Source organism: Antechinus flavipes, chromosome 6 (assembly GCF_016432865.1).
Source record: "Antechinus flavipes isolate AdamAnt ecotype Samford, QLD, Australia chromosome 6, AdamAnt_v2, whole genome shotgun sequence".
Lineage (NCBI taxonomy): Eukaryota > Metazoa > Chordata > Mammalia > Dasyuromorphia > Dasyuridae > Antechinus > Antechinus flavipes.
The window spans coordinates 261,615,608-261,643,302 of record NC_067403.1 but is presented as its reverse complement, the minus strand read 5'-3'; the positions used below and the strand labels follow the sequence as shown (position 1 = coordinate 261,643,302).

Below are 27,695 nucleotides of genomic sequence, written 5' to 3'. Positions count from 1 at the left end.
CAGGTGCTCCGTTGTTTTGAGTGGACTTCGGGGTTTACTCCGACTTTCCCATAACCTAAAAAGAGGCAAAATAATGTCTTCTAATTTCCTTATAATCTCATTCTTTATGTCTAAATCATGAACCCATTTCCATCTTATGTTGGTTCAGGGGGTGAGGTGAGGGTCAGTGCCCAGTTTCTGCCACACGAGTTTCCAGTTCTCCCGGCATTTTTTGCCAAATACTGAGCTCTTACCCCAAAGCTGGGGTCTCTGGGTTTGTCAAATGCTAGATTGCTATAATCATTGTCTATTTTGTCGGTGAACCTGCCCTATCCCGCTCACCGACTGCTCTGGTTCTCAGCCAGGACCAAACGGTTTTCACGCCTCCACTTTATGATAGAGTTTCAGGTCTGGCCCAGAGAGGCGCCTTCACTGGCCGTTTTTTCCCTAATTCCTTTGGACTTCTTGACCTCTTGTCCCTCAACAACTCTGTTGTTACTTTTTTTAGCTCCATAAAAGAACTTGGTGGGAGTTCTTGGGGTCCGGCACTAAACAGGTAGAACTCCAGGGAGTGGAGAAAGTCATCAAGAGAAGCAAAATTCAGGCAAAAAAAGGACCCGGACCCGGGACTGTCCCGGGAGGATTCCTGTAGTTAGAGATGAGGAAGCTGATCCAGCAAAAAAGACAGAGGAGGAGCCTGCTGAGAGGCAGGGAGAGAGGGATGGGGGATGGAAGGCTCAGATGCTGGGTGGGGGGGGTGTTGAGACTTGGGGAGACGTGGCTGGGTCCATAGGCCATAGGCAGGGAGAGATTAAAGAGAAGAAAAGGCGGCTGATGGAGGAGGCTGTCTGCTGGAGAAAACAAGATGCGCCGGAAGGCCTTGTGCTGCTCAGGGGCTTTGCGTGTCCGGGAGATGGTGAGGGAGGAAATGGGGCAGAGAATGTAGGTGGGAGATGGGAGGAATGGGGAGGACAGACAAGGGAGCTTGTGAACGGCCTCGCCAGTTTCTGTGTCATGGGGCATGGGGACAAGGGAGGAAGAGCCATGGGCTGTTTGTGATGTAATATGACTTTGGGGTCCCCCGATTTTAGGGGGCTCCTGTTTTGGCAATAAGTCAGTGACTGGAGGTCCTCTGCTTCAGGAAGCTCCCAGGCCAACCTGTCTGATTAGCACTCCTCAGCCAGAGAGCTTCTGGGCCCCTGGGAAACTGCCCCACATCCAACTCCTGAGGCAGTGGTGAATAGGCAGCTCCCCCTTCCTTGCTGATGGTGATCTTGTCAGTGATAATCTGGGCAACTGAGAACCAGATCCCGGAGACCACTCCCACTCCCTGTCTCCTTGCGTCTGTTCCCTGGTCGTTTCTTTTAGAAACTCAGCTCCCTTTTGTAATGGAGTCACAGTTTCAATGAAGTTTGCCCTTAACCAGGAGATGGCTTCAAGCCTGCAACACCTGTGTGTGGCCCCAGACTTAGGGTCCCTTTCCCCAACCTCAGCATCTGAAGAGGAATGGAAAGGTTCAGGATTGTGGAGACTGGGAGAGGGAGGGATGGGGGGGGGGGAGGAGGATTGCCTGGTGGCGGCGAGGGCCCAGCTGAGATTGTCCCACACCAGAGAGCGTCTGCGCAGCTTTGGCCGCCTTCATTCTGCAGCGTGTGTTTACAAGGAAGATCCCGTGACCCTGGGCTGGGCTTAGTGAGGCACGAGCCCATGAGATCCGGGAGCGCGGGGTTCCAGAACGCAGAGCTGGCGAAGCCTGGTCCCGAGCGGGATTCCGGGGTCTCCGGTGCTTCAAGTGAACGGGAACTGAGAAGTAACGGGGGTGCCTTAATCTAGAGTTGGATGGGAGCCAATGAGAGAAGGGCTTTTGGGGGAGGGCTGGCTGAGTGATGGGATATGAGTGTGAGCGAATGCTGCTGTTGTGTAAGAAAAGACCAGCAGGAGGATTGCAGGGGGGCCCCCTACGGGGCCCCCTCCTCGGGTTGGCAGAGAAGTGGTTGTGGCTGGTCTCAGGGGTAAACGAGGGGGGTTAATAACCTCATTAGGGCCTATGGGGATGCTTTCCCTCGGGAGGCTCCTTCTCTGGGTTGTGGGCAGGACTCCCAAATCTCTTCCTCCCCAAGAGCGGGCAGAGGCCCAGATACAATCACGGCTGACCCTAAGTCTCATTCTGGCCTCCCCCCTCCCCCCAGCAGTTCTCATTAGGGTCCACACATATCTATGGGGGAATAGCCTCCCCAACAGGTCAGGGGGCAGGGTGGAGGAAGCAAGAGGGAGGGTTAGGCCATAAAAGGGGATGAGACAGGAAAACACCTCTTCCTGCGGCGTCCTGCAGACAGATAGGAGCAGGGCAAGGCCTCCCATGTGAACAATGGATCCGAGCCTTGCGGTGGGCCACCGTCACTGCTGAGGGATCGGAGAGGATGACCTGGTGAGGGCTGGTCCAGGGACTGAACAACCTCAGAAACAAAAGCCGGGCCTTTGTCAGACCCGAGGAGAAAGGGAGTCCCAACCGGGGGATGATCCCAGTCACAAGGTTCCTGGCTACTACCAAAGCGAATTCGGATTTTACAGGAAAGGCTTTGGGCCAACCCGAGAAGGTGTCAGCAAAAAGGAAGAGAAAACGATATCCTTGAAACCGTGTTTCCGTGTGCAGTGTTCGCCGGGTGTGGGTCCCCGGGGGTGCAGAGCAGGCACAGTGGGGGGGTCATCTTGGCACAGGTCAGGCATCGGGGGGCAGCAGTCTCAGTGAGGGATTCCATCCCAGGTGAGAAAAAGAAACAGGAAAGCGACTCCTCCCTAAGTGAGTCAGAGAGGGTGGTTCTGAAACAACCTGTAGCTCAAGGCTTTTGGGAGATCACACGTCCTTCTGCAGGGCACTGCCAGCCCTGCCATCCACCGGGCCAGGGGGATTTGAGGCCCGTAGGAGGGTCGGCCGCCCATAGGTTTCATTGAATCCCCCTTATCTGGAGTTGGCACATGTACAAGCAACTAGCCCTAAGTTATATCAGTCCTGATGAACAGGAGTGGGGAGCTTGCAAACAGGGGAACTGAGGCAGAACAATTCATGGAAACTGAGGCAGGGCCCTTTAGGGAACTGTGGCACAACAGTGCAAATCATTGAATTACCTTCCTCTAGATACCTGGAAGTCCCAGAACCATAATGTTGACCATCACTATTTGAGGCAATAAACCAAACTAGAAGTGGAAAAATGCAGGCAAAGGGCATGTCTCCCCCTGACAGCCCCAAAGGCTCCCTGTTGCAGCGTGACAGGTGGGGCACCATCTCAGCCAGAGAATCTAGTTTGAGACGGACAGTTTGCTGCATTAGGTGGTCTGCAGGTCCTTAACTCAGCACTTACAGAGCAGCAGAGCTCGAGCCTGTTGTGCCGCCCTTCCAAGGGCCGACTCGCTCCGGGTGGGTCCTGGAGTAGCTCCACCGGGCCCAGAGCAACAGGCAGGGCTGCCACAGGTTCCCGAGCAGAGCTATGAGAGTCTGCAGTTACACCATCAGGGCAGACAAACTCCAGACTTCAGAGGCCTGAAACGGTGAGAAGTCCTGAGATACCAGTTAAGAACCTGGGGTTTCAGGGCTGGAGACTGCCAAGTGCCAAGGTGTCTGATTTCTGGTTGTTTCAAAAACAAAAGTGCCAAACGCGGAGTCTGCCAGGGCAACTCCGACAGAGTAAGGGGTTCCAAAGTTAAAGCAGAACCAGCAGTCACACCCCAGTAGGTTTAAGCAAGGAGTAAAAAGGAAAAAGGACTTCTTAAAGGACTTCCAATTCGACATGAACTAGTGAGATAGGGGATGGGGCAGAAGTGCCTAGGGCAAAGTGGACAGGAAACTTGGGGTTCCCGTTCTTCCAGGTATTTTTGAGAAAAATCCACCAGTTTCCCCAACTTCCTATCTCTTCTTCCCTCCCTTTTTCTCTCAAGCAAATGAGTTGTCAAATAACCATCCCCTATATAAATCCCAAGAGTGAATTCCTATACATATCACAGTAGGGTTTCTATTATTTTCAGAAGTCCTTTAAATGATGGGCATACAATCAATTAAAACTTATACATAATATCCCCGTAAAAGTACCCCGTAAAAGTACCCCGTAAAAGAATCTGAAAGATTCTTTAAAACATCAATTAAACTTTGAAAAATAACTTTACCTTGTCTGCCTGAATTTTTGATTTCCTTCACAGGCTAATGGTACACTATTTCAAAGTCTGATTCTTTTTGTACAGTAAAATAACTGTTTGGACATGTAAACATATATTGTATTTAATTTCTATTTTAACATATTTAACATGCATTGGTCAACCTGCCATGGGGGGAGGGGGTCGGGAGAAGGAGGGGAAAAATTAGAACAAGAGATTTGGCAATTGTCAATGCTGTAAAATTACCTTTGCATATAACTTGTAAATAAAAAGCTATTAAAAAAAAAAAAGAAAAAGAAAATCCCCCTGATAGGTAATGGACTAAATGGGGAAAAAAACAAATTAAATAAAATTTAATATTAAATAAATAAAATTTAAATTAATTAAAATAAATTAAATAATTTAACAAAAAAAACTTTACCAAATTATAGATCACATTTATGACTATATTCCTTAACCAAGGAAATCATTATGTTTTCAAAAAAAAAACAAAAACAAAAACAAATGTAGGCTGTCTCATTAAAATCACAGTTACTCCTGTCAGATGGCTTCAACTTGATAAAAAAGACTGGAACACACTTAGTGGGCTGGGGCGGGGGAAGAGGGGGGAAGAGGGGGAAAGGAAGGTGAGCTAAATCTGAACAAAAGATTCCCTCCTGTTCCCACTCAAGCTTCCCCACACAGAAATCCTTCCATTAAAACCCTCCTTTTTTTCTTCCTACTTAACTCTTCTCTTTCCCTCAGCTACATTCTTTAAACATTTAAAAAAACCCTTCTACGAGATGCCCCATTGCTAAAGTAGCAGAAGCAGTGGCTGGGAAAGAGGAAGGGGGTAAGGGGGGGGGGCAGTGAGTTGAATCTTTACCTTTGAAGACAAAAGATCCTCTCCTGTTTCTCTTTCCCCACCTCTTCTCGTTCTCACTCCTAAAACCCTTCAAACCTACAACTGCTCCCACAAATCAATCTTTCATAAATCACCTTCATTCTCCTTTCCTTTTCCCCTCAGAAGTTTTAAGATTCACAATACAGTAAATAGCTTATAACTCTACAAAACCCTCATGTCCAGCAAACATAACCCATAACTTTAACAAATTACCCAATGTTTCAGAAGCAAACCAAATAGTTTTTTTTTAAGTTTTTCTTCCTTCTGCCCGAGTGTTTCAAGGCCACTAGCAGAAACTTCTTTTTCCCAGGTGGCATTAAGCAGATAAAGTTTTGTCGCTGTTACTCCTCTCTGGCAGGCTCTGAAAACCTGCTTTTCAGGCAAACATTTCCCCACCAGTTTAAAATAGTGAAGTTTTCTGTTCTTTTACTTATAAATTAGTACAACAGGTTAAAAGTTTAAAATCACGCAAAAAAATTTTATACCAAGCATACTTGCAATATGGAAATAACCAATTGCCAAAGTTCTTAACCATCGTTCTTAAAACTTAACAGAGCTCTTTAAATCAACACAACAGACAAGTCACAAACACAGAACAAAAATCAGAGACATGGGGCACAATGACAACATTAAACAAAACATTGAGCATATACAGGCTAGGGGCTATTCAGAAGCCTTAGAATAGCCCTGAGGGAAGTTGTTGCAGCTTGAGAATCTTCCCTCCCAGAATCCAAACGGAGCTTTAGGCTTCCAAGCCCCAGTTTGGTGCATTTCTCTGCCTTCACAGAGACTGCCCAGGGAACCAGATAGTGCCCAGAGGCCCTTGGAACCAGAGCTGTGCCACGGGCACTCAGAATCAGATAGACACAAGTATACTTAAACACAAAGAGACAGTAAACAAACAATTCTGGAACACAACAGACAGACAACCTTCGACAGCGTCCTATGGAGGCCAGTAGGCGTTACTATTGCTGTGGCCAGCCCTACTATCCCTGAGGACTCACCCAGAAATAAGCCTGTTCCCGGAGCGCTCGAAGGCAATTGAGTCAAGTTTATGTCTCCTCTCCTGTCCACAAAGGTGGGTTACCGAGGTCCAAGGCCGAGGAATGTCTCGTTGGCCACCCTCTAGAGCCGGTAACCCCCTGTCGTCCTCCAGGGAAAGGGACTGGCTGTCAGAACAGAGCCAAAGGCTATCTCGCTGGGGAGCCTCCAAACGAAGTGCCCACAGAGAGAAAACAGGGCAGCAAAATAATGAAAATTTAAGAGTTTATTGCTAGCTAGCGACTGAGCCCTAACACCAACATTGGAGGGGTCAGCAAGGGGGGTCTCGGGGCCATCTATTCATAGAAAGAAGAGGGAGACAGCAAAATGTTTCTTGTTACATTTGTCATAATAAAAGGAATTGCTGTTCTAGACAGAGCAAAGGTTATCACACTCAGGGGGCCATTCCCAGAGGGCAATAACACAGTATTTCTTCATGTTTATCAAGTTGTCGAGGTCTTAGGTTTTTTAGGGCAGAGCATCTGGAGGTGTTAAAGATACCATCTGAATTAGGGAGTGAAGAGATACTAACAAACTTCTAACTACAGAGTTTCAAGGTCATGTTCCTCACGGTCCCATCTGGGAGCTTTTCCACTTCACCCCCAGTCTCTGAATGGGGAGAACAGCGGCCCTGCTCAGCACCTGCACCCGGGGCCGGCCGGGCCGCTCTCACCCTGGTGGTGAGTGGGAGGCTGTGGTGGGAATGTCACCGATTCCAAGGCGACGTCGGGACTGCTGGGCTCGGCGAGCGGCTGGTACGGAAATAAAGAGAGCAAGCAGAAGGGACAGGGAGGGAGGCCAGAGAGCGTGCACAGAGGGCAGGGAACACAAAGTGACTTGATTTTTTTTTAAATTAAAGGTTTTTATTTTCCAAAACAAAAACATGGACAATTCTTTAATATTAGCAAAACCCTGTGTTCCAATCTCACCCCTCCCCCATGTCCTCCCCTAGATGGCAAGCAGCCTATGTTAGACATGGCAGAAATACATTTTATTATCATTGTATTTATTTCTCATGATTACCGTGAGATAAGTACCATGTACTTAAATAAGAATATCTTATAAGCACTTTTATATACCCATCTATCAGATATAAACAAGGAACTTCATATATTTAAATGCATTCTGTTCCTCTTTGGAGCCTCCCAGAAGCACCTGATTAAGGCTGGAGGAAACAGGCAACACGGAGCAAAGGGGGTAGCTGGGTCGCAGCCCCAACATACCAGCAGCTTGCTGTGGGCCCAATGGAAAAGCCCAGCCCTTCTGGGCATCAGGGAGGACTTTGGGAGGAGCAGCAGGAGCCGCTTGGTGCAGCTGGTGGGGTCTCGGCAGTTCTTTTTTTTTTTTTTTTTAAATAGGTTTTTATTTACAAGTTCTATGCATGGGTAATTTTACAGCATTGACAGTTGCCAAACCTTTTGTTTCAATTTTTCCCCTCCTTCCCCCCATCCCCTCCCCCAGATGGCAGGATGACCAGTAGATGTTAAATATACTAAAGTATAAATTAGATACACAGTAAGTATACGTGACCAAACCGTTATTTTGTTGTACAAAAAGAATCGGACTCTAAAATAGTGTCCAATTAGCCTGTGAAGGAAATCCAAAATGCAGGCGGGTGTTGGAATCTTTACAAACTGCTAACTCTAATATTAGAGTCGATAGATTATTGATCTGATCTTACAAGAAGATGTTTTGGGCCAGAACCTGAAAGAAGGTACTAAGTAGAACTAATTGATACAATGCTTGTGTTCACACCTTTACTCATCAGAGTTCACAAGTATGGGAGATTCACAAAGTAAACTCTGTAACACCTCCTTTGAAGCTCTTAAGGCCAGAGAGCACTATGGGAGAAACCCATAATCCCTCTCTCTCGCATCCCATAATTCCTCTCTCTCGAATAAATAGAGCTTCAAAGGGGCCAGTCAGAGGAGTTTTCAGAGGAAGAAGCTACGAGTCGAGAGTTCAGCTGAAGATTGAGAAGGCCTTGTCAGAGGCAAGACAGATTCAACTTGGTGCTGGCTCTGGAGGCCGAAGAAAGCAGAGGCAGAAGCAAAGGACAAAGCGGCAAGAGCTCTTGGAACCAAGCAGAGAGAGAGGCCTCTAACCTAACTGGGCTATATTAGAGACAATAAAAGATCTGAACTTTTACCAGCTGGCTGCATTTGGGGTAATTATTGATCTGAACTGATACTAAGGCTGCCTCCAGAAAACTTCCTTGAGAAACCTGCTCTCGCTCCTAGAGAGAACCATTATCTTATTATATTAAAGAAGAAAAACACCACAGGCGGGCAAACATAGAGGGATTGGGAATTCTATGAGTTCTCTCCCAGAGTTCTTTCTCTGGATGTAGCTGGTTCAGTTCATTCCTGCTCTACTGGAACTGATTTGGTTCATCTCATTGCTGGAGAGCCACGTCCGTCAGGATTGATCCTCATACAGTATTGTTGTTGAAGTGCATAATGATCTCCTGGCCCTGCTCGTTTCCCTCAGCATCAGTTCATGTAAGTCTCGCCAGTCCTCTCTGTATTCATCCTGCTGGTCGTTTCTTACAGAGCAATAATATTCTATAACGTTCATATACCACAATTTATTCAGCCATTCTCCCATGGATGGGCAGCCCCTCAGTTTCCAGTTTCTGGCCACTACAAAGAGACCTGCCACAAACATTCATTTGGCAGTGCTTGTAAATGTTCATCACGCACAAGAAAAATCAAAGCAAAATGGAGAGAGAAAAGGAAGGACCAGCAAACAACCCTCAAAAAAAAGTGAAAGTGCTACCCTGTGACCCCCATTCAGTCCTCAGGCCTCCTCCCTCTGGGGTTCTCCTTCAGGAGCCAGGGGAACAGCCCAGAACACACGGGGATTGTTGGAATACATGGGAGCCATTGGACAGTGGCCGCTGAATATCCAACCCAGGATGGATCCCCTCTTGTGAGGGGCCGAGACAAGGAGACTGGGAGGCTGTTGCTCTTCTCTGACTTTCCTCCTCTTCCCGCCTCCAATTTATCTCATTCTCAATCTCCAACACCTGAGTCAGCAAAGGTTTCCCTGCAGCTCCTTCAGATGCTGTGGAGGGTCTGGGAGAATTGAGCTGCTCTTCAACAGGAACTGCCTGGGATGACTTTGATTTTGAACACTTACGCTTCACGACTCCCCAAATGATGGGACCGAAGACCAGAAGCAGAATCCGAAACACAATCAGAAACAGAATCAGAGGCAAAAGCCATGACATGTCGGGGCCTCCTACAAGGGGAAGGCAGAGAATGAGCCCACGAGGGGAAGCATGGAGCCCACCCATCCTGAGGCGACTCTCACCTCCCTCCCACCTCTGACAGTGATGCCGGCAGGACGACAAAGAACGGGTCACTGGGGCCAGGAGAGAGCCTTGAACTATAGTCCAGAGACCTGGATTCAAATCCTGCTTCTCTTGTAATGGGGCCTTGGGGTGGGGCTGGGGGTCATCTCCTAATGTGACCAGACACCCAAGCCCAGGGAGAAGAGGCCCCAGATGGCAAGGCCTGGCCACACCCGCTGGGACTTGGGCAGCTCCCAAGGGGGCAGGGGGTGGGGGTGGGGAGTGTTAACTGGCCAAGTGCCCTGGAAAGAGGGTCTCCCTCTGGGGACAGAGGAGTCAGCTCCAAGTCCTGCCTCTGACACCGGGAACCCGGGTGTGGAGCTTTGGGTGACGGGGAAACCTCTGGCCTGGATGGCCCAGGGGCTTCCTCCAGCTCCAGGGCACTTGGGGTGGGGGGGGCTTCCCCTCATTCAGGTGTAGGATTAGCTGGGCACCCTGAGGGCCCTCTTGCTCTGAGGGATTCTTGGACCCAGGGGGCGGCCAATAGACCGAGGCTGGGGGCTCTGCCCAGCCCAGGGGAGCCCCGAGGTCACACGCACTCTAGACCTCTGCCCGACCACCCTCAGGGCCCCACGGGGACACCCGGGCCCCTTCTGACAGAGGAGAGCCCGGCTTCCCCCCGCTCACCTGTTGGAGGGGCCCCACACACTATGTCAGCTGTGTCAGTGCATCTTTGCAGAAGCTCTTCTCCCTCTGGGCAGCTGGAAGCAGAAAAGAAGGACGCCTCAGGAGCCCGGTGATTGTGGCAGGACAGGACCAGGCAGCCCCGCTGCCGCCCTCCCCCCTCCCCTGGATCCTGGGAGCCCGCAGCCGAGCTGGCCTTGCCCCCAGGGACAAAGGGAGGTCTCTCAGCTTCTGCCCTTCGCTGGTCCCGCTCCTGGGTGCTGGGGGCGAGCCGGGCCCGTCAGCACCGGGACCTGCAGGAGTCTCCAGACGGATTCTGTGGATCCCACTCTGGTAGCCCCAGCCCAGCCCTGCCCCACCTCTCCCTTCCCCTCCCCCTGATCAGCCCCCGCCTCGCCCCTCCAGCCCCACCCTGGCTTCTCTGGCTGGGACAGCCCCCCCTGAGCCGGCCCGGGGCCTCTCCAGTCTCTTGGAGCCTCCTGCTGTCCCTCCCCAGATGAGCCCTCTGCCCCTAGAAGTGCCAGCCTGGCAGTCAGGGCCACCAAGGGCTCCCTCCTTTTACCTCAGAGAGTCCTGGCTTCTCCCTTTAGCCCCTGTTCCATGATGGGCCCCCTTAGGCCTGGGGGGAACACCTGGGTCCCTCTGCCACAGCCCAGGGAGGAGCTTCGGGCCACAAGTTGTGACAGTCGGAGCCCCCAGGAAGGGAGAGCCGCCACTCAAGGGGGCTCGGGGCTGCCCCTCCCTCTGCCCTCCCCCCTCAGCCGGGAGTGTTGGAGGTGGAGATCCCGATGGCGGCAGGCCTGGGCCCCAGGCAGAGCAGCACAACGTGACCAATATGGAAACAGGAGTGAAAATTGGATGTTTAGCCTGGAGCAGCCGCCGGCTGTCTGGGGGGGGCAGAGGGGGTGAGGGAGGGAGAAAAAAGCGGGGACGCAGAATCCTATAAAAGGGCGCGCTGAAAACTCTACAGGTGTTTGGGAAAAGATAATATTGAGGAAAATAAGGCAGCACTTGTTCCCTTCTCCGCCCTTCCCTTGACCACGAGCCCCCGGAGAGCCAGGCCTTTGGGGCTCCCCTCTCCCCTTCCGGCCTTTCTGCTCCCACACAGGTGGACATTCTCTCTGCTCCTGCCGGCTCTCCAGGCTTCATCCCAGCCCGAAAGTAGTGAGAAGCCCCGCCCCCAGATTCTCCAAACCACCCAATCAGAGCAGACAGTCTCTGATCCTTCGGTCTGATTGGTTGCTCCTATCAGAAGTCTCCACCCCCACCCCCCCACATAACTCCTTTTAAATGACAGTAGATGATCACAACCCCTCCTCCCCCCAGTGCTCCGAGACTCAGCTCAGTCCCTGCTTCTCCTGGCAGCCCTCAGTTCTGACCCCGCCCCCCGCAGCCCCGCCCCTCTCGCGGCCCCCAGAAGCCCCCGGGTTTTCTGTCAGGGCCCCACCTTGTCCTGCAGGGCAGACACGCGGCACAGTCCGGCCCCTCACAATAGTGTCCGGCTTTACACCGGCACCGGGCGTCGCTCTTCCTGTAACACGGAGCCCACATCTCTTGGTCTGCGGGAGAGGGAGAGACTGGGGGTCAAGGTAACGCAGGGGTGGCCGCTCCCAGGGGAGCATCCCCACATCCAGAGGGCGCCAGTGGGTCACGTGGCCACCAATACGGCGGGGGGCGGAGAGGGGGGAGGGTTTGCTCACACGGCATGACCCTGGATGACCCCGAACCCCGTGTGGCAGCTGGGAGTGAGGGGGGGAGGCCTCCCTCCCTCAGTGGGGATGTCACCCCCCCCCTCCGCCTGGGCAGAAACGCCCCCACCCTGGGCCGCCCTCGCCCACACTGAGCCCAGCTTTGCTGGTGCCTGAAGGTCACTTTCTGTCCTCTGCCCAGAGCCTGCCATCAGCCACCTCCTCTACTATGGAGGGAATGGGGGGGGAGTCATGCCCAGGAAGCTCTAGAGGCAGAATCAGGAAGGCTCAGGCTCAGCCACAGGTGCTTCCTAAGGGGGCGGCCCCGGGCCCTCCTGTTTGCCTCAGTTTCCGTGAGAAGCAGAGGAGTCTTCGTGCTTTCCGAGCCCTAAAGATGCTGTGACTGAGCTTGCTCCTGCTGTCATCGCCATCATTACTGTTGCCGGCAGCGGGAGGCCCTGCCCCACTGCCCCGGTCCCCTGCGCCCCAGGGAGAGATCAGCTCTTCTTCCCGCCCACTTCGGAGACACTTATTAGGCACCTACTGTGTGCCAAGCAGAGGAGACACCCAGAGGCCGAAGGGAGCCCCCGCCTGGAGGGACTCGCAGCCCCGTGGGGGCGGAACATCGCGGTCCCCCAGGGGGCACCTCGGCAGCAAGGCATCAATGGGGGTATCTGGGGAATGAACCCGGGGGGCCGGGCCTGGCTCCTCCTCCTGCCCCATCCCAGCTTCCCCCCTCCCGTCTCACTGGGGACCGCAGCTTGGAGGGCAACGCTGGGACGGTGGTCTGCCACCAAGGCCCTCTGGTGGGGGGGAGGGGCCCGGGGCCCTGAGCCGGCCTCTGCCCCCGGAAGCTTTTGGCCGTCCGGCTCAGCCCGTACTGACCTTCCCTGCAGCGGGTGCAGGGCCAGCAGTGGTCCAGGCCGTTCTTGTGCGAGTATTGTCCAAGCGGGCATTCGGCACAGACTCCCAAAGTGCCCTGAGCAGTGCAGGGCTGGGTGACCCGGGTGCCTGGGTGGGAGATAACAGAGGCTGCAGAAGTGCCGGAGCTCCCGAGACTCTCACACACACACAGTTACACAAACTCACAATTACACTCACAGTCTCACACACACACACACACACACACACACACACACACACACATACACACACAGGCTGGCACTCCAGGGCCGGGAGCGGGGGCACTGATTCATTCCAGAGAAGAAGGCACAGGAGGCTTTGAGAATTGCCCAGAGACAAGCAACCTTGTCAGGCTTTTGACTCAATTGGGACCTGGGAGGGGAAGTTGGGGGGAGGGGTGTCAGTAGCAGACCATGGGCCCCAAGAGTGGGGGTGGGGTGGGAATGGTTAAGCTGTGGGAGGAGCCTCTCACCAGGAGGGCAGCGCAAGCAGCAGTGAGTCCCATGTCTGTACTCCTCCTCAGGGTCACAGGTCACCTCTGGCCCTGGGTCCTTCCCAGTAGATCTCAGGGTTGACTCCGACGTTGTCATGTCCTGGAGAGAAGCAACATAACTTCTTCGAATCAGCTTATAATCTCACTCTTTACTGTTAGAATCCTTCATGCCGGTAAGTCATTTAGAAAGATAGAAACAATGCTTATGGTTCACACCTTTGGAGCTCATACATTAGAGTTCCCAAGTCCGGAGGTTCACACCTCCCACAATCCCACTCTCTCGGAGGAGTCAAGCTTTGGGTTCACACCTTTAAGAGATCATCTATAAGAAGCTCTTAGAGCTTCAGTCAGTCAGGCAGGCGAAAAAGATTGAAAGCCAGAAGTCAGCGAGTTCGGGAGGTTGACAAGCTAGAGCCCGCAGTCCAGCAGAACGAAGGACTCGGAGGGAGCTGGAGGCGACAAAGGACAAGCTGCAGGAGCCCTTGGAGCCAAGGAGGGAGAGAGGTGGAATGGGCTGAGGCTCGAGTTGATGCACTGAGGTCCCAAGCTCATGAGGATAAATAGTCATTGGACCATATTCTATTAATATATAAGCTTGGAGAGAGACTGGCCCCGCCCACTCTGTGCAAGTCCTGATGTGTTGTATAGGAAATGATGATTCAGGTGGGTGGAGGCAGGGGAGTGGAAAAGGAAGGGGAGGAGAGGCTGCTGGCTGGCCTCTTGTCACAGCTGCTCGCATTGCTATTGCGACTGCCCTTCACCTCCGATCCCCCTCTGCTGCTGGCTTCCTGTCGCAGCTGCCCATAGTGCTATCCCAATCCTTCTTCACCTCTTCACTCGATAACGATTGAAGATTTTTCCCTTAACCTGAATTCCTGACTCCGGCTGATTTTAAATACATGGTTATCACAGAGAAGCCTCTAAGAAAACTAACCGGGCTATTTTGGAAGAGACAATAAAGAACTGCTTTAACTCCTGGCTGTATTTAGGTGATTATTACTTTGAACTGACCCCAAGACTGCCTCCAGAAACCCCCCAAGAAACTGCAGCCAAAGAGAACGATCATATATTATACAAAAGAAGAGAACGCCACGTTTTCTCTTGCAGCTTCTGTCTCTAGCTCAACTCTGACTCCTTGTAATGGGCTGAGGGGCCTTATGAGGCACAAACCCATCAGCATGGGAGGTGTTACACAGGCACATAGCAACAACGCAGAGGCTATTAGTGACGACCCTCCCCACAGTCAGTGCAGGCTCGATGTGTAACAAACATGAATTGTACACACAAGTAGTGGTATAACAAATATAAATCAACATGGTGTTGTAAAAGGTTGCCGGAAGTCCTAGAAGGAGGGTATGTAAACGGTCACACACACGCCTTCTTCAGCAGCCAAGAGATAGTCCCAAACCAATCTATTGTCCATTGCTTCACGTCAGGCAATCTAACGACTCCTGGCTTCTCAATTTCTTCAAGTGACTTCTGGCTCTGTCAATCTTCCGAACTGACTGACTCCACTGACTCAGCTCCTTTTTATGCTCTTTTAGCGGTGTGAACTCAAAGCTTGACTCCTCCTCTGAGAGAGTGGGATTGTGGGAGGTGTGAATCTCCGGACTTGGGAACTCTAATGTATGAGCTCCAAAGGTGTGAACCATAAGCATTGTTTCTCTCAACTCTAATGACTTACCAGCTTGTAAGGATTCCAACCTCTCCCACTTTCTTTTGATTTAAAACATAGGGTGGTCATGACCTCCCCGACTTTTCAAGGAGGTGAGAAGGCCAAAAAGAAGGTGATCACACCTTCCCTGACTGCTCAAAAAAGAAGTGAAAACACCATAAAAAGAAGGTGGTCCCGCCCTCCCTGACGTCTCAGGAAGGGAGATGAAAACACCAAAGGAAATGGAAAATCAAATCCGATTAGCGGGTTTCTAAAGGGGCTCGTTTGAAACGGGTATGAAACAAGTGTACATAAATCCATCAATATGGGAGGCATTACACAGAATTACAATAGCACATAGCAATATAACACAGGCTAGAAGGGAGGTAACAAACAAATGAATCAACATGAAGAATTTGCACATGTCCATAAGTCCTAGAAATAGTCCAAAAGGATTCCGTTGTCCATTAGTTCATGTGCCAGGAATCCAATGATTCCTGTAAGCTCTGAAGTCCTGCAATAGTCTCATCAACAATTTTTCATCTCAAGGAATTCAATGCTTTATGTCGGAATCATGAACCCATTTCCACCTTATCTTGGTACAGGAGGTGAGGTGAGGGTCAGTGCCCAGTTTCTGCCATATTAGTTTCCAGTTTTCCCGGCAGTTTTTGCCAAATACTGAGCCCTTACCCCAAAGCTGGGGTCTCTGGGTTTGTCAGACGCTGGCTCCTAGGATCCTTGATTTGTTCTCTGGACCTGCCCTGTCCCGCTCCCCGACTGCTCTGGTTCTCAGCCAGGACCGAAGGGTTTTCACGCCTCCGCTTTATGATAGAGTTTCAGGTCTGGCCCAGAGAGGCGCCTTCACTGGCCGTTTTTTCCCTAATTCCCTTGGACTTCTTGACCTCTTGTCCCTCTGGAGAACTCTGCTGTTACTTTTCTAGCTGCGTAAGAGAACTTGGTGGGAGTTTGCGGCCGGCACTGAGCGGGCAGATGGATGTGGGCAGCGTTGTCCCCTGCTCATATTGGCTCCGCCCCCCTCTCCCCTGCACTTCCTCTCCAGCTGCTGAGCTGACTTCTCGGCGTGGACAGGGCTCCGTAGCGGTGTTCACAGAGTGCCGGCTCCCGGTACTTTACATTAGCCAAAGTTGTTTTAAAGGAAACTTCCCTCCTGTCTCTCGCTGCTGGACTTTGTGGGTAACGTATGAAAACATTGGAGACAAAAGAAATTCATAATAAAAGTCTCCCCCCACCCCCACCCCCACCTCGGATCGGAGCTGGGTTGGGGAAGACCACTGTCCCGCGGCTCTCCTCCTGCCATAGGCCCTGTCCCACGGGCTCCGAGGCCCATCCTGGGTGCCCTCCTTGCCCTCTGCCCTCTCTCCGAGGGGTCTCTGATTCTCCCTCAGCTGCACAGCCAGCCCACATCTCCCCCCGCCTCCAGCTGCCTTCCAGCCGGACAGCCCCCCATGTCCTGGAGCCGGGGCAGCCTTTGCCGGGTCTCCCCGTTTCAGGGAAGGACCGCGTGCCTTTGCCCTGCTTGGGCCGGGACTTGGATTCTGTGAGTCCGTCGTGGCCCCTTCAGAGAAGCCGGGAGAGAACCGTCCCGCCCAGGGACATGCTCCGCCTCTCCCGTCCCAGGCCCGCAGGGACGCGGGGCCGAGGAGAGGGAAGAACAGAGCGGGCGGCGGCGGGGAAGCCCCGGGAGCTGGTTCCAGCCCAGCCCCTCACTGAGGGATTCTAGCAGGCGGAGCTCACAGCCTGTTTGTTCTCGTTGTGACCGCCAGGGGTCACCGTTGGACAAAGTTGGTTCAACTCTCCAAGTCCCAGGATCCAATAACTCCTACCTAGCTGCTGGTCCCAGAGAGCGGGGGGTGGGGTGGGGGGGGGTGAGGGCGGGGGTGGGGTGGGTGAGGGTGTGTGTGTGTGTGGTGTGTGTGTGTGTGAAGAGAGGCACGTGACCTCAAGACATAGCGTAGCAAAAAGGAGCCCAAATGGCCTCTACTCGCCATCCATATGATGGTTTACTTAGAAAATCATAGAAACCAGCAAAACACCAATTAAAAAGAGCGTCGCAAAGTTGCAAATCCCCCAAAGCAAACAGAATTTTGACACAAGAGCAGCAAAAGAACGGGAAATCCCACTCGGGAGAACTCTGAAAGCCTGAGATATTTGGGGCTCCCTTTGCTCGGAGGCTCTCCCGGCGCCCCAGCTGACTGGGTGGTGGCGGGCACCGGGGCTGGCGCGTTACACACCTGCGCTCTCATGTCTGCTCGTGCGCGGCTGGGGGGAGAGGAGGTGGGGGGTGGCGGTGGGGGAAGGGCAGTGGGGGGGTGGCGGTGGGGGAAGGGCAGTGGGGGGGTGGCGGTGGGGGAAGGGCAGTGGGGGGGTGGCGGTGGGGGGGGAGGGGCAGGGGGAAGAGGGAAGGAGAAGGAGAGGGGGAAGAAGTATCTAGGTGGCCGGGTCCGCCGACTGTCCCCCGGAAGGCAATGGACCGAAGCAGGCAGTGGGGTGGCAGTGGCACCCATCCACACACGGACTAGGAGGAAGAGGAGGGGGCCTCCAAGTGAACGGGTCCGCCCGACGGCGCCCCCCCCCAAGGCAGTGGACCGAAGCGAGGGCCCCCGAAGTGGGGCCACCGCGGCACATACCTATAAGCGCGCTGGAGGAGGTGGAGGAGGAGAGAGCCTCCAGGTGGCCTGGTTTGGTCCGACTGTCCCCTGAAGGCAGCGGGGGGGTGCGCGAGGCTCGCGCACACCTGGACAGCCTCCCTGAGGAGTCTGGCACTCTCCGACCGAGCACCGGGGAAGCCTCGGCAGCCCTCTGGGAAGAGCAGGAGCCTGGGCAAGGGCGGGGAGGCCTCAGCTGGGCCCTGGCCGGGGTTGCGACCCACACTAGGGCCAAGATCACAGGCAAGCTCGGACGCCTCCTGGGCGCGACGCGGATTCTCTGGCAGTGATGGCAGGATGCTGGTCTCTCGCAGGACTCCGGATAGCAACTGCGAGCTGTCCAAGTTCTTCACCAGACTGGGAGGAGGAGCTGGAGGAGGAGCTAAACGGCTCTACCTATCGCGCTTGACTCAACTGTCCAATCCCCGCCTTTAGGCCCCGGCTAGGTAAAGCCACCCCCCCATTCCCCTCCAGCCTCCCACGCTCCCCCAAGCCGAGGTTCCCGGGGCGGGGGCGGGTAGAAGGGCCGAGCCAGAGTTGCTCCCCGCCTGGGAAGGAGAATGGGGTCCCCCGGCCTTAGAGCGCCTCCAGTCCCGCGACCTTGGAAAGTCGCGCCCGGAAAGCGCCGGACAAGACCGAACTCGGGGAGGGCGGGGAGGCAGCGGGAGCCGGGGAGGGCTCTCGATGCCGAGTCTTTGCCCCCTCCGACCCATGGAGTGGACGGGCCGGGAGAGAAGCCCCCCGTCCGACCTGCCAGGCACCGCTCTCTCTGCCCAGAACCGGCAGGTGGTCCTCAACGGGGAGGGCGGGTTTGGGGCCGAACCGAACCGGCGCCGGGGGCGGCCCGACGCTCTCAGTGCGCCCCTTGACCGCGTGTCCTTACCCTTCTCTCCTCTCCCCCCCCTCTCCGTTCCACCCTTCCTCCCTCCCCCCCTCCCCCCACCCCAAAGCTCCTGGAGATCCTGGCAGCTTTACCCGAAGATTCCCTGAGCGGCCCCGGGCGTCAGCGCTGCCCCGCGGGGTCCACCCGAACTCAAGAAGCTCCTTTGCACTTGGGCTCAAATCTTTAAAAGAGACAAAGACAGCAAGAAGGAAGGGCAGGGGGGTGGAGAGAGACAGAGAGACAGAGACACACAGAAAGAGACAGAACAAGAGAAAGGAACCGAGGAAAATTAAGAGGGAAGGGGAAAACAGACCGGACAGAGGCTGAAAGAGGGAGGTTGGGAAGAGACGCCCTGTGAGTCACACTGCCATCCCCAGTCCTGGAGTGCCAGCCTGTGTGTGTGTGTGTGCCCCCCAAGCCGCGGTCCCCAGTGAGATGGGAAGGGGGAAGCTGGGGCGGGGCAGGAGGAGGAGCCAGGCCTGGCCCTGGGTTCATTCCCCTGACACCCGGTCGAAGCCGAGGTGCCCCCTGGGGGACCGCGATGTTCCGCCCCCACGGGGCTGCGAGTCCCTCCAGGCGGGGGCTCCCTTCGGCCTCTGGGTGTCTCCTCTGCTTGGCACACAGTAGGTGCCCAATAAGTGTCTCCGAAGTGGGCGGGAAGAGGAGCTGATCTCTCCCTGGGGCGCAGGGGACCCGGGCAGTGGGGCAGGGCCTCCCGCTGCCGGCAACAGTAATGATGGCGATGACAACAGGAGCAAGCTCAGTCACAGCATCTTTAGGGCTCGGAAAGCACGAAGACTCCTCTGCTTCTCACGGAAACTGAGGCAAACAGGAGGGCCCGGGGCCGCCCCCTTAGGAAGCGCCTGTGGCTGAGCCTGAGCCTTCCTGATTCTGCCTCTAGAGCTTCCTGGGCATGATCCCTCCCCTCCCCCCCCCAGGAGGTGGCTGATGGCAGGCTCTGGGCAGAGGACAGAAAGTGACCTTCAGGGACCAGCAAAGCTGGGCTCAGTGTGGGCGAGGGCGGCCCAGGGTGGGGGTGGATGCGGGGGTGGGGGACCAGCTTGGGAGGGAGGCGGGGGTGACATCCCCACTGAGGGAGGGAAGCCTCCCCCCCTCACTCCCAGCTGCCACGCGGGGCTCGGGGTCACCGGCCCTGTGAGCAGCCAGGGCCCCCCTGGGCATTGGTGGCCACGTGACCCACTCTTCCCCTCTGGACAGTCGCCCCTTCTGCTGCTCTGGGCATTTGCTGCCCTCAGCACAGGGCTCTGCTGGGCTGGGAAGGGCGGCCACGGAGGCTCCCTGGTGCTGCTGTTGGCTGACAGTGGGGGGGGACGGGGGACCCCGGGGGGGGCTGGTGTCGGGAGGTCCATCTGCGTTCTCTGCCGCTTCCCCAGCCTGGGTCCCCGCTCTGGGTGTTCAGGTTTCCGCAGCGAGTTCGCTTCCTCCAGCCGTCCCCACCGTGGCTCTGGGCCTGGGTCCTGCTGATGCTGTAATCTGCACATCTGGTGGGGGGGGGGGGGGAGGGGGCAGCTGACTCCTGGAGCTCCCGGCCCACCCTGACAGGCTTTGGGGCTGAGAGGCTCCTGCTCCTCCCTCCCAAGATCCTCCCTGGGGCTCCAAGTCCCCCCAGAGCAGCCTTTGTCCTCTCCCCGTGGCCTTGTGCCTCCAGCTCCCACCAGGATGCTTCTGGAAGAGGGGTCTCACCTCAGAGTGCCCGAGAAGGGGTTTCCGTTCTTTCAGTCATTTCCCGCCTCCAGTCTCCTGGCAAATCTTGCTTTCTTGGACCCGTTTCCCCTCATCTTTCCTCAGTCCTTCCTCATCCCAGGGGGGTCACTTACAGCCCTCCTCTCTTCCCCCCAACCCGATGGAAGCGCGTTTCACGTTTTCATTTTTATTGATTTTTTCCTGGGTTCAGGCACTTGCCGGGGTCACAGCAGTAACTGCGTGAGGAGGGAGCCCCTGACTCCAGGGCTGCCGCCCCTTCCCCGAGCCCCCGCTGCCCCTGCTTTCTGCTTTTTAGTCTTAAAGGCAATTCCAAGTCCTGACCACCAGCTAAGGGCGGAGGACTGGGGCAAGGTCTCTCGGCCCGCGATTCGTCGGGGACACTGGAGCCGCACAGCAACGAAGCGTCCATTTTGGGAGCCGATCGAGGCCGAAATTTGCTTTCCTCGAGTCAGAAAAGGTTTCCATCCCAATGTCTGATGAAGCCATTGACAATTTTATCTAATTTTTGAGACTTCAGACTCGGGACGGACAAACGGGCCCTCGGGGCCGCTGACAACTGCTCGGCGCGGGGACTTACAAACAAATGAAAGATTGTTTTAATGCCCCATTTGGGCAGAGCAAAACTGCAAGCAATCGCCCCACAGACGGGTAAAGGAACGCTCCTTGTCAGGAGGTGGTGGGCCTGGGGTCCTGGGCCAGAGACGCACTCCCGGTGTGATGGCTTCCTGCGCCCACGCAGTGGGCAGAGCGGCCCCCCCGGCAGGCGGGCGCCCAAGTGATGGCCCTTGGCCACTTTCAACCGTCCCAGCTTCATGGAAACCAGAGGGAAAATGGAGGGTTTCCCAGAAGTCTCGGACTCCCACCCACAAAGGTCCCCCGGGGGGCACCAGGTCAGAGAATCCGGAGCTCGGAGTTTGAAAAACAGATGTGAAAAACTGGGAACAACCAGATGTCGGCTATCGAGGAGGCCGGACGGGCGTTGGCCCGAGCGACTTTGCCAGTCCCAGCCGGAGCCGGCACTCGTGCGGCCTCAGGGCCCGCCAGCTACTTGGAAGGGGGAAGCTGATGGCTGGGCACACCTGGGCCACGCTGGGGGCCCGGCCCCCCCGCGGGCCCCACGCTGCCTGCCCCGCCGTCCCCCGCTCCCAGAGCCCTGGGGGTCTGGGGCCCTGGCTGCGCCCCAACAACTGCCAGGAGGCAGGTTTTGCAGCGGAGGCTAATTTTGGGGTCCACCCGTCCAAGCTGCCTCCGCACACACTGCTCGTGGGCCCACGCCGGGCACCTGTCGCACTGCACCTGGGGGGAGGGGACAAGGTCCACGCGTGAGTGGGGGTGGTGGGTGGCAGGGGCATCCCCCTTTCCTTCCCAGCTAAGCCCTGTCCCTTCCCTCCCTGTCCTGCCCTCCAGGAGTCCGCAAGCCCTCCCCCCCAGAGCCAGGACCAGGCAGGGTCTGCCTTCCTCAGGGGCCCGGGCTGGCCCACTCACCACGGCAAACACGTCACTGTCCCCCTCGTCCGGGAGCCGGCAACAATACAAACAGGTGTCCTCGCCCTGGGCTTTGGCCGGGGGGTCCCTCTGGCTTTCTGGGGAGGGCTGTGGGGGCTCTGGGACCCGCGGGGGTGGGGCCCAGGCAGCCCCTGGTGACTCGCCATGGAGCTTCCTCAGGTCACCCTCGTCTTCCTCCTCCTAGAGACGGAGACGGGACGAGGCCTGTGGGTCAGGCCCGAGTCCCCTGGACACAGCCCGCTCTCCGGCCCTCACCCGCCATCCAGTTCTATGGATCACGTCGTCCCGGCCGCAGTCCCACAACCGGACCCCCTCCGCTTTCCCCCAGTTTTTGTCCAATAGTCTCCAGTTGTGTCTGTCCATGGCCCCATTCGCGGCTTTCTTGGCAGACACTGGGGGGCTTGGCCATTTCCTTCTCCCATTTTACAGATGAGGAAACTGAGGGAAGCACCATGAAGTGTCTCGCCCAGCTAGGAGGCGTCTGGGGAGCGTGACAAGTGATGACTGAGGCAGAGGCCACGGGGCCCAGGACAGAGCCGGGCTGGCCCAGGACTGCTCCCGAAGGGGCCCCAAGACCTGCCTCCAAGCCCCACACTCACACCTCCTCCTTCCCAAGCCCGTCCGCCTGACCAGCCGAGTGGCCCTTAGCCCAGAGGTGCCCCCTCCAGGGGGAGGCCGGCCTTGCCAGCCAAGCACTTACGAAGTAGTCCGAACACCGGTTCTGGAGGAAGAAAATCTTATGCAGGTGGTGGTCCCAGTCGGTCGGGTTCATGATCAGCACCAGAGAAAGGATCCTGAAATGTGGGGGCCCAAAGGGCCGGGTCGTGTCTACAGCCAGGGCTTAGTGCGGGCCCTCCCGGGGCCACGGGCACCTTTGGATGGGCACGCCCACCACGGCCCACTTAAGTAGGCAACACGGGCACACGGGCAGCTCCATCTGGATGGGCATGCCATCATATCCCACTTATATAGGCAGCATGAGAAGCTCCATCTGGGTGGACACGCCCACCATGGCCCACTTAAGTGGGCAACACAGGCACACGGGCAGCTCCATCCGGATGGGCACACCCTCCACAGCCTGCTTAGGTGGCCACCCGCTCCTCTGGGGCCCATCAGGATCCAAGGGGAGGTGACAGGGAGAAGCTGCTCAGACCACGGGGCCCCCAGCCTGTCCCCCCATCCCGGGTGAAGCTCACCTAGTCACAAAGGACCTGATGCTTTTCAGGCACCCATCTGTTTGGGGATTGTATTTAACAACCAGGCTGTTTTGCATTTTCAAAGCCATTTTCAAAAATTTGTTTATCTGAAAGAATAAGACCAAAACCCCAATTAATCAGAAGAGAGGGGCCAAGGAAGCTATGGCCACTCTGGGGTTCGAGGCAGAAGGGCAGAAGCTCCAGTCACAAGAGGTGGTGGCTGGGCTGCCATTCCAGTTTCAAGGGACCTCCCCTAGACGCAAAAGAAAATCTAATTTCTTGGATTCCTTGGATGATGGGGAACTTACTCCCTTACGCACAAGGCAACCCAACATGCTGTTAGGATATCTGAGGTGCTAGCTAGCTAACTTCTATTAGTTTCAGTCCCCAGGGGGTTCTTGGGCTCCATAAGGGCAGGTAGCCACGCTCTCTCCTTTGTGTCGAGGCAACTCTGCAAGGAAGCTTTTAGGAAAAAAAATGCAAGTTCTCAAAATCTGTATCAAAAACAAAAATTTAAAAACCCAAAACATCCCCCCCCCCCCCAATACACAAAAGCATGAAGAATTAAAGAGTTGCAAGACCAAAGAAGAATTTTCAGGTTCCAATGGGAACCAGTGGCTCAAGATGACAAAAAACGAAAATGCAAGTTGTTGGCGAGGCCACGAGGAACACTGCTACATGGTTGGTGGAGCTGTGGTCCCTTTGGAAAGCAATCCAGAGCTACCTCTGCCTTCAGGCCCTAAACTGCGTGTCTCTGATCCAGTGCCGGCCCAGCCTGGACCTGTTATCTCCGAAGCAGAAAAGCAAAGGGGCCTACGTAGACCCAAGTGTTAAAGCGTCCCTTTCTGTGGGGGCCGAGAATCAGAAACTCAGAGGAACGCCCATTCCCGGCATGTGGCGGAACGTTTTGTCACCGGGTGGTATTTCACAGAAAAGGGAATGAGAAGGATGATTATGTGGCAAGAATGTGTGTGTGTGGGGGCCGGCGCAGTGCCCAGCAGGCCCGGAGCTGCCCCTTCCTGAGGCCGCCCTGCCAGTCCCCACCTGCCTCCAGCACCGTACACCGCTCCTGCCCGGCACTCCCTGCTCGCCGCGCTTTACTGCCTCTCTCATGCTGAGCATCCCACTCCCGCACCCAGCTTGCCTGGTCAGGATGCCCAGCATTCAATACAGGCCCCGTTTGCCCCCATCTTCGCCCCCCTCCCATCCAGGGGAGACGGAGGCAAACAGGGACTCCCCAGGAGAACGTTCGGGGTCGAGAGCCCCCCAGCCCAGCGTCCCGGCTGAGCTGTGGCGCTAAGGGGCCAGGATCTCGCTTCCTGCTCCCTGCAGCCCCGGCCCTGACCGTGGGCCACTTGGGGCCACGATGGCGCCTTCATACCTGGAGGATGAAACTGCTCGACGCGGTGCTGATGATCCCTTCTGGCAACCCGAACCTCTTCACCAGCTCCAGGATCTGCGCGCTGGTCTCCCTGACGGAGCAGGAATGCATGGGCGCGGCGCGCACCCACTTGGTGAAGTAGTCCACGGCCACGAAGGCGAAGCAGAATCCCTGGGCCGTCTGCCGCAGGGGCCCCAGGAGCTGCAAGCTGACAAAGGTGAAGAGCCCTTGTTCCTGCGGAGGGGGGAGAAGAGCCCGGGCTCGGATAGGGGCTCGGCGAGCACAAGGAAACACTCAGGGAAAGCCCGGGGGGAACTGTGTGGGACGGGGGCAGGAAGGAAGCCTGGGCGCCAGGGGCACCAAAGAGAGAAGCCTGTGTAAGGGTGGGGAGGAGCCGATGATGGACCCTCGCTCCCCTGAACTGGCCCCAAGGAGGTAAAGATTCCCCGGCCCCACCCGGGCACAGAAGTGGCAGCCCGGGGGGAGGGACAGAGAGCGCCTCGCGGGGCTGCTTTGGGTCTCCCTCCTTGAGGGGAGAGAACGTGCAACTTCTGCTGATGAGAAAAGAACAACTAAAAATGATCCACCCCAGCTCTGGAGCTGCCAGAAACCAGAACCCCTTCCCCCGCTGCCCCCGCCCCGGTACCTGGGCTAGCGGGAAGTGATCCATCCTGCCGTCTCCTTGAGGCGCTTGCTGCGATCCGGCTTCCTTCAAACCGAGGGGAAGCAGCAAATGACCCCATCCGGGCAAGAGAGGGGCATCCCCCCACGCCCCAGCTTCCAGGAGGGTGAGAGAGGGGGACAGGACTCCCCCATCCCCCCATGCCCTTGCTTCCAGGAGGGTGAGAGAGGGGAACAGAACTCCCCCATCCCCCCGCTTCCAGGAGGGTGAGAGAGGGGGACAGAACTCCCCCATCCCCCCGCTTCCAGGAGGGTGAGAGAGAGGGACAGGACTCCCCCATTCCCCCGCTTCCAGGAGGGTGAGAGAGGGGGACAGGACTCCCCCATCCCCCCGCTTCCAGGAGGGTGAGAGAGGGGACAGGACTCCCCCATCCCCCCGCTTCCAGGAGGGTGAGAGAGGGGGACAGGACTCCCCCATCCCCCCATGCCCTTGCTTCCAGGAGGGTGAGAGAGAGGGACAGGACTCCCCCATCCCCCCATGCCCTTGCTTCCAGGAGGCTAAGAAGGTTCCTGACCCTCTCAGCCCCAGTCCCAGCCATCTGCCCCGTGGGCCCCCCATTGAGGCACCTACCAGGGCATTGTGGGCCGCGGTCCGTATGCTTTTGTCTAGGCATCTCCTGCACATCTTGACCTGGGGGTGAGGAGAGCACAGGGCTTCTGGGTCCGCCCAGAGATGGGAGGGGGCTGGCGGCCCCCGACCTGCTCCCCCGCTCTCGTGGGCACTTCCCATTCACGTTGCAAGGACTTGCGCAGACCGGACAGTCAGTGATCCACAAGGGCTTGCCCCACACAGTACCCACTGTATAGAGGGGTAAACTGAACTTGAGGGCCCCAGCCGAGGTCGCCCCTCTGGGCAGTGCCCCTCCCCATCCCCAATCCCTCTTGCTGATGGGCACAGGCCCCGGGCAGTGGGTGAGCTCTCAGCTGTCTGCCCATGGCAGGTTGGGTCCACCAAGTCTCCCCAGTCAGCCTATTCCTGGGTTAAGGTCAAGCTGGATGAAATCCCCAGAGGGAGGGGCTCCCTAGGGGATCCAGGCCCAGCCCCCCAGCCCCCTGAGCGCCTCTTCTAGGGCCGTCACTGTCCATTGGGGTCCAGCCCCTGGACTCATGAGGGAGCAGCCTGGCCAAGGCCAGAGGATCCAGGGGGAGCTCGGGGCCATGGGGGCCCAGGTGCCTGAGAACACAGCTGGCCAGGGTCGCCTGCCGGGGGTTCTGAGGCAGGATCGGGATGCCCCCGTGCCAACCGGCTGCCCGCCCTCCCCGTACCCGCTCCTACCCACTTCTTGACGTCGAGGGCCATGCCCGGCCAGTAGTACTTCTTCCTGAGGTGGGTGCAGGTGGTCCGCGCGCCGTAGTGCCTGTGCTGCACCACGTGGGCCTCCCAAAAGGCCTTCTTCTTCTCCGCCTCGAGGAAGAGAAACTTCTGGTTCCGATTTCTCCTCCGGCTGTAGAAGGCGTCCTCTAGGGGAGACAGAACTGGCTGGCTGCCCGCGGCCCACCTCAGCCCTGCCATCCACCGAGGGCCTTTCCTGACAGCCGCCACCTCTCCAGGTGCCAGGCCGGTGCCAGCGGGAGCTAACGGTCCGATTCAGGGGCCCTCCCTCGGCCGAGCTCCTGCAGCCGCGTCCGCCCAAAAAGTCTGTAGAGACACCCACCTTTCGCAGAACGTCTCGTCTTCAAGGAAGATCCTGCCTTTGGAAGGGCATCCCCAGAGGCCAGCCCCGGGGAGCTCAGAGCCGGAGCGCCTGGCACCTGGGTGGCCCCCGGGGAGCCCAGACCCGGAACACCTGGCACCTGGGCGGCCCCCGGGGAGCCCAGACCCGGAACACCTGGCACCTGGGCGGCCCCCGGGAAGCCCAGACCTGGAACACCTGGCACCTGAGTGGCCCCCGGGGAGCCCAGACCTGGAACACCTGGCACCTGGGTGGCCCCCGGGCTGCCCAGACCCGGAACACCCGGCACCTGGGCGGCCCCCGGGGAGCCCAGACCCGGAGCACTCGGCACCTGGGCGGCCCGTACAGGAGCCAGGCTCCCCGACTCCCCGGCCTGCACCGCTGGGCCCATGAGCGGGCACTCAGGACTCTGGGGAGAGACAGACAGAAGAGGTAAGGTCCGGCTGGCCCCACCTGCGCCCCTCCCCCTCAGCCCGCCCTCCCCCAAAAGTCCTCCACTGAAAATGACCTAGGACCCAGAGCTTTGCTTTCACTGAACAAGATTCCCCCAAGCCCCAAGCCCAAGCCACCTGTCCGATGGGATCTGCATCGGTGACCCCAATCAACCGAGAGGAAACTGGGGCTCAGCGGACAAAGGACCCGACCGTTCCCGGCAACTGATGAGGGTGGAATTAAACTGGAGGAAATTAAACTGCAGCCCCGGCTTTGTATGGATGGACTGGGAAGGGCAGAGGTCACCTACTGGGGAAGGGCAGGGGTCACCTATTGTAATGGGCCAGAACTCTCAAACCAGAGTCCTTACAAGGTGCTAACTCAGTGGTATGGATGAGACAGTGGTTCTCTAGTTTAGCTCAGTGACCAATAGTTCACTAGTTCAGTGTGACTCAATTAATGTCTTTTTTTCATTTATATAGGAAATATTTAATAAGAACTTCTTGGGTAACTGCTGGATTCCAAACAACTATAATTGGATACTAATTACACTTTTGCTTTTACGTGCAATTCATTTGTGTAAAAGGAGAGCCAGATATTAATCTCTACAATTCATTTTCTTTTTTCATAATTATAACTTTTTATTGATGGAGCCCATGCCTGGGTAATTTTTACAACATTATCCCTTGCACTCGCTTCTGTTCCGACTTTTCCTCTGCCTCCCTCCTTCCACCCCCTCCCCCAGATGGCAAGCAGCCCTTTACATGTTGAATAGGTTACAGTATA

General features: G+C 56.3%; 2 protein-coding genes across 5 annotated transcripts in view; both read right to left on the bottom strand.

The window, feature by feature from the left end:
• The window catches only part of LOC127539783 (tumor necrosis factor receptor superfamily member 23-like), a 37,303-nt gene extending 24,064 nt beyond the window's left edge, over positions 1-13,239 (bottom strand). For 2 of the 3 annotated variants that reach the window (XM_051964115.1, XM_051964116.1), the window contains exons 1-4: positions 13,092-13,239; positions 12,602-12,727; positions 11,476-11,587; positions 10,032-10,105 (exon numbers count right to left, since the gene is read on the bottom strand). In XM_051964115.1, coding sequence (XP_051820075.1) covers positions 10,032-10,105; positions 11,476-11,587; positions 12,602-12,727; positions 13,092-13,209 — 430 coding nt within the window. In that variant the 5' untranslated portion in view covers positions 13,210-13,239. The remainder of the gene's footprint in view (positions 1-10,031; positions 10,106-11,475; positions 11,588-12,601; positions 12,728-13,091) is intronic. The other variant, XM_051964114.1, reaches the window with a different exon arrangement.
• Positions 13,240-20,496: 7,257 nt separating this feature from the next.
• LOC127540579 (uncharacterized) lies at positions 20,497-26,661 on the bottom strand. 2 transcript variants are annotated; one of them, XM_051965353.1, is made up of 8 exons: positions 26,599-26,661; positions 26,081-26,556; positions 25,376-25,435; positions 24,124-24,832; positions 22,743-22,849; positions 22,247-22,340; positions 21,526-21,726; positions 20,497-21,336 (listed from the first exon to the last, which is right to left on the bottom strand). In XM_051965353.1, the coding sequence occupies exons 4-8, from the start codon at positions 24,232-24,234 to the stop codon at positions 21,085-21,087; spliced, it is 765 nt and encodes a 254-aa protein (XP_051821313.1). In that variant the 5' UTR covers positions 24,235-24,832; positions 25,376-25,435; positions 26,081-26,556; positions 26,599-26,661; the 3' UTR covers positions 20,497-21,084. The 2 variants fall into 2 exon arrangements, with proteins under 2 accessions (XP_051821313.1, XP_051821314.1); XM_051965354.1 differs by lacking the exons at positions 25,376-25,435; positions 26,081-26,556; positions 26,599-26,661 and having other exon boundaries at positions 24,124-24,939.
• Between the last annotated feature and the right edge of the window lie 1,034 nt (positions 26,662-27,695).